The sequence below is a fragment of the Miniopterus natalensis genome, chromosome 3, assembly GCF_054644295.1.
Source record: "Miniopterus natalensis isolate mMinNat1 chromosome 3, mMinNat1.hap1, whole genome shotgun sequence".
Taxonomy (NCBI): domain Eukaryota; kingdom Metazoa; phylum Chordata; class Mammalia; order Chiroptera; family Miniopteridae; genus Miniopterus; species Miniopterus natalensis.
This window is the reverse complement of record NC_142083.1, coordinates 75,167,393-75,172,896: the sequence shown is the minus strand read 5'-3', so window position 1 is coordinate 75,172,896 and position 5,504 is coordinate 75,167,393. Positions and strand designations below refer to the sequence as shown.

General features: G+C 57.8%; 1 protein-coding gene across 1 annotated transcript; it reads left to right on the top strand.

Moving 5' to 3' along the window:
• Positions 1-940: 940 nt before the first annotated feature.
• On the top strand, positions 941-5,504 carry LOC107526568 (uroplakin-3b-like protein 1). The gene is made up of 6 exons (XM_087815096.1): positions 941-1,090; positions 2,715-2,867; positions 3,168-3,387; positions 3,933-4,009; positions 4,255-4,375; positions 5,245-5,504. Exons 1-6 carry the CDS (start codon positions 1,009-1,011, stop codon positions 5,351-5,353), a joined length of 762 nt encoding a protein of 253 aa, XP_087671222.1. The 5' UTR covers positions 941-1,008; the 3' UTR covers positions 5,354-5,504.

Below are 5,504 nucleotides of genomic sequence, written 5' to 3'. Positions count from 1 at the left end.
GTTGGCAGAAATATTTTCCTTTTTTGAAGTTCACTGGCATAAACAATCAGCACGGTTCATTTTTAATTTTTTTTAATTGGCACAATTTTTGCAAAGAAAAATAGTGTATGTGGGCTGGCAATTAAAGAGAGTGTAAATGCATTATAATAACTAGAAAATATTTATAATGGTTTAAAAGAATTTTCTTAAGTACTCCCAAAAGGAGATTGAGATTGGGGAGGGTGTCTCTGGCCAGGTGCAGACACCAGGCTGAGAAGGGCTGGTTGGTGCTTGAGGCAGGGAACCCATGGGGGGCCGCTGCTCCAATACAGGTGAGATGGGGTCAGTCCATGCTCTGCCCACCTGTTCTGGGCCCCATCCAATAATACTCTGTGTCGAGGAGGGATTATCCCACCTTGGCAGTGGCCACAGGTGGAGGAAGGAGAGAGGGCAGGTCACCTGGAGGAGGAAAGGAGAGAAGGTGATATCGGGGAGCCCCCTAAGCTTGCCCTTGAGTGTGATCCTTTAATCTGGGCGCTGCCCTGCCTGGCTGGGTGATGTTGGACAAGCCCCCTTCCCCTTTCTATGCTTCATCTAGAAAATGAGGGCAACTGCTTTCTGCACAGGAGGGCTGTGGAGAGCTCTCGTTGTCAGGTTAGGGGCTGTTTGGAAGAGAAGATTCCATAGGGCGTGGGAGGGCTGCCATGGGGCTGCCTGGACCTGGGCTGCCTCCTACTCCCTGGCCCCGCCCTGGCCCTGTTAGAGGGGTGGCGAGGGTGTCCAGGCTTGTCTTCGCAGCAGCAACTGATTGTTCTCTTCGGACCCCTCCCTGACAATGCGAAATCCATGGGCCAGCAGATTCTACCCCAAAACCTGTCCAACCAGTTGTTTGGGAGGAGGGGGCACCTGGGAGGGGCAGCAGGAGGTGCCAGAAGCAGCCTCCCCCAGCCGAGCCCAGACGAAGGAGCTCTGAGGCTCTAGACGTTGTAGACAGACCCTCTGACAAACAGCTGGACGCTCGGCCTGGCCATGGGGCTCAGTGGGAGACACTCTGGGCTGCTGATGCCACCCTGGCTGCTGCTGATCTGTCTGCAGCTGGGGACAGGCCTTGGTGAGTGCAAGTGGGGTGGGGCAGGGGTGCCCACTGTGCCTCGGGCTTTGGGAGAACAGACCTCACCTCCCCCAGCTGGCTCCAAAACCTCAAGTCTGGGAACTGGGTCCTAGATGGGTCAGGAGAGACAGCCCACCAAACAGGTCACAAGACAGACACCTATCCCCCACCCCCGGACAGGAAAGTAAGTAATGCTTCCTCTCTCTCTGGGGTTTTCATCTCCACGCTCCCTGAGCCCCCACCCCAATTCTCACCAAATGGTTCCCCTCCTCCCCTCCTTGCCCTCCTTCCTGTCCCTGAGCAAAGGTTAAAAGAAGTCTGCAAGGACAACCCCAAAAGGAAATCACTGAGGGGGCTGCAGGCGTTGTTCACTGTGGGCTCTTAAACTAGGGGGGTTTAGAGATGCAGTCTCCCCGTCTCTGCTGTTCCAGGCCTTTTCCCTCATGAAGCGAACATTAAGTACTTGCTGTATGCAGTGTGCACTGGGCCTCAGAGAAGAACTGGGAGCTCAGAGAAAGGAGGGTTCTAGCACTGAACCTTGGGAGTTAAGTGAAATTAAATGGAAATGAATTTAATTGAACAGAATTGAACCAAAAGAGGGGAGAGGGTTCTGGAAACTTGCATCAAAGCTCACCTCATTTTTCTGCAGCTCTCTGGAATTTGGGGCTGGAGAGAGGGAGAGAGGAGGAACACTGCTCTCAAGGGGCCCAGGGAGAAGTTAGGGGTTCTGAGCTCCCCCAGCAGCAGGGCTGGACATGGGCATGGGGGCCCAGGCTTCTTGTCCTTCCCAGCTATCCCTGGCCTTTCTCAGATGGGGCTGTGAGGGGCTGAGAAGGGGTCAAGTTTCTGAAGGGGAAGGTGCCCTGGGGCTGGGTGGGTGGTGGCAAAACACTGGGTGGGAAGGAGAGGGTGTCCTAAGCTCTGAGCCAGGACACAGCCCCCCTCTTGGTGGCCCAAATCTGGGCCTCAGTTCTTGGAAGGGAACTTTCTCTGTCACCTCTCCACTCCTCCCAAGACATTCATTTTTCTCATCAAGCAAACCAATCTGAACCATACAGGTAGAGCTGGAGGGACTTGAGAGGTGGGTAAACTGAGGTCCAGTGAGTCAGAGCTCAAGGTCACTGGGCACCAGAGGGTTCAGGCTCCCTCAAATCTGAGCCTCACCCCAACAAGTCCTAAGACCCTCTTCCCCAGAACTGTGCCTGCAGCCAGGAGGAAGGGCCTCCTGTGCCTCTAGCTATCCCCCTTCCCCGGACTGTGCCCATCACATGGAGACCCCAAGTAAAGCAGTGCCAGATAGGCCTCTCCTGACCTCCCACAGTGCCCACCCCTCATAAGCTCTCAAGGCAGGGGCCAGGGCTGGACTCAGGCCACCCACCCATGCCCATGGGCACAGAGTTTCCAGGGAGCCCTCCTGATTAATGCCTGAACATAGCTCCCAGGAAAAGCCCTAACTCCTCCCTCAGACTAAGGCCCCCAGGGCAGGGCCATCCCTTTGCCCTCCCAGGACCCTGTCTTTCCCCCTCAACCTGGGCTTCCAGGTCAGGTCTATGCCCTCTCCCCTCAGTCTGGGCTGTGGGGGGCTTCTGGCTGAGCCTCTTCTCTCTGACCCCACTGGCCGCAGAGCGCATCAACTATGTGCCCCAGCTCTCAAGTGCCACTCTGGCAGGGACACTTACCCAGTCCACCTTCACTCTGGAGCAGCCGCGGGGCCAGTTCAGTCACCTCAACATCTCCGACTTTGACCCTATCTGGCTGGTGGTGGCCCAGAGCAACGGTGGGTGTCCCTGGGGCAGGCCTTGGTTTTCCCTCTGTGAAATGGGCAAGGGGCATGGGAGGGGCAGCAGGGGTGGAAGGAGTGGAGGAAGTGCTGCCAGGGATGTGGCTGTGGGTGGGGAGGCTGTCTGGCCTGGTGGGATGTGCTGGAGCCCCGCCCATGTGGCCCCCATGCCATATGGGGCCAGATGAGCAGGTCACACACTAAGCCTGGGAACCTGGGGACTCCTGAGGACCGGGGATGGGCCAGCCCCTGTTATCAGAGCCACCATTACCCATCTGACCCAAATGCCACCCTCAGCCTCCCAGAACTTCATTGCCCCACAGAGGGTGGAGGACACCCCAGTCCCTGCTGACCTCCCCCAGAGGGGCTACTACCTCACGATGATGGCCAGCCGGGCACTCTATCCGGGTAGCCAGCCTGGCAACCAGCTCCGGGTCCTCCGTGTTGGCAATGACACTGGCTGCTTCCCAACCACAAGAGGCTGCAACCACCCCCTGCCAGGTCCGGGGCCCTACCGGTGAGCAGCTCTGCCTGAGCCCAAACCTGAGCCTGGGGCAGCTGCCAGCTGGATGCCTGGGTTCTCTTGTCTAGTTCTGCAACTGGGGGGGGAGGCCTGGGTGAATTCTCCTGTCCTTCTTGAGCAGAGGGTCCCTAGCTCGAACCCCTGTGCCCATGGGCCACTTGGATCCCACAGGTGGAGGCTCCCCATCCAGGCAGAGTGTGCCCCTGGGAGGGACTGGTCCCTGGACCCATCTCCCCTCACTCAGGGCTTCATTCACTGATGTCAGTGCTGGGGGATCTAGTTCACTCCACACGTGTTTCCCAAGTGAGGACGCTGAGGCCCAGAGAGGGCAAGGCATGCACACAAGGCCACACATCTGGGAAATGTCACAGCTGGCATTGGGGCCCCTCCAGGTGGACTCCAAGGCTATGCTTTAAGGCCCAGTCCCCGCTCCCCAGCCCACCACGCCCTGAGAATCAAGGGAGCAGACTGATGGGCACCAGGGCCCATGGGTTCAGGACCCAGAGACCCTCACCCCCAATGCTGGGTCTTCTGTTCAGAGTGAAGTTCCTGGTGATGAGTGACAGAGGACCCGTGGCTGAGACAGAGTGGTCCAGTGACGCCCTTCTGCAGCAAGGTATGGGGCCAGATGAGCAGTTCACACACTAGGGAGACCCCGAGGACTGGGTGTGGGCCAGCCCCTGTCAGTCAGAGCCACCATTGCCATTTGGCTGTCCGCAAGTACACCTCCCCCAGCCTGGGTGGGGGGTGGTTGATCTGGAGGCTGTTCCAGGTTCCCCTTCTCCAGTCAGATCATATCTCTTTCCTCCTTACACGGCCTGCCCTGCCTGCCTGCCTGCGAGGTCCCTTCCTGCCCCTCAGCTGAGGCACTCCAGGCTACCCCAGGGCTCCAGAGCACGGGCACAGTGGTCATAATCGCCACCCTCTCAGTCCTGCTGGCTGTCCTCCTCACCACCCTCCTTGCCCTGCTCATCTACACCTGGTAAGTGGACAGGGCTGAGACCTCCGGGCCCCTGGGAGGGGGGAGGCCCCTGACCCAGACAGCCCTTATCCCCTTCTCCCGCCTCGATCGGTCCACAGATCCCGGCCCAGGCCCCCAGCCCAGCTCCCCTTGCTAGCCATGCCGAGTGGCTTTCCCTGAAGGCCAGACATGGGTGACAATTATTGAGCAAGGAATCCTCAGGGTCCAGAACTTCTTAACCCCTCCTTCCCTTGTCTTTCCCTACTACCCGCCCGACGGGTCCACAATTTCTGAGTGGGAACCATCGCCCCCTGGTGGTAATAGCTGGAAGTGTGAGTAGGGGCAGGCAGCAGACACTCCAGTTGTGAGTCACCCAGGTGAATTGCTTTTAGGCCAAGTGCTAAGCTTTGCCTCAAGCCTTTCATTCAGAGCTCAGATGGGGGCCTGGTGGAGAGTGGGTGTCCACAAGGCCAATTACAGGAAAGCGGAAACCTATCCCTTGGTAGGATCTGGAGCGGAGGAAGAGGGGAAGGTGCTGGGGCAGGAGGGTTGCTGGAAGCCAAGCAAGGCCTGGCGCTGACTCCCAGCTGAGGAAATGGCTGTATCCTGAAGGCCAGAGGGATCCAGTGGTGGGTTTATTAGGGAAACAGGCATCCTGGGGTGTGAGGAATAGAAGAGGGGGGCATGGGGGCTGCCAGGGAGGGGAGAGCTGGCTTTGTGAAATTTAGAGGAATAGTCTGGTTCCCTTTGGTTAATCCAGCCTGGCCAGTGGAGCCTCAGTTTCTCCAGGGCTCCTGTATCTAGAACTCCAAACTCTAAGCAATAATCAGGGGACTTCAGGCCCTGTGTTCATCATTCTCTTCCATCTCTTCTCCCTGTCCCCATCCAAGCTATGACAGCTGTGGGAGCAGCCCCATTTCGGGACCAGAGGAGTTGGTGTGCATGAGAAGATATAACTCCCACCACATGTTCAGCCCTCCAGCTATGGGGGGCTTCTGAGTGGCCCTGGGGGGCACCCATCTCCGCAACCTTCTCCCTGGTCCAGGCTGCAGAGCCTGGGCTGGGAGCATGTCCTGCAGCTTCTGGAGCTCAGAAATCACTATCAGAAATAAACATCCCCAACATCCCTCTGTACATCGTGTCATTGTAC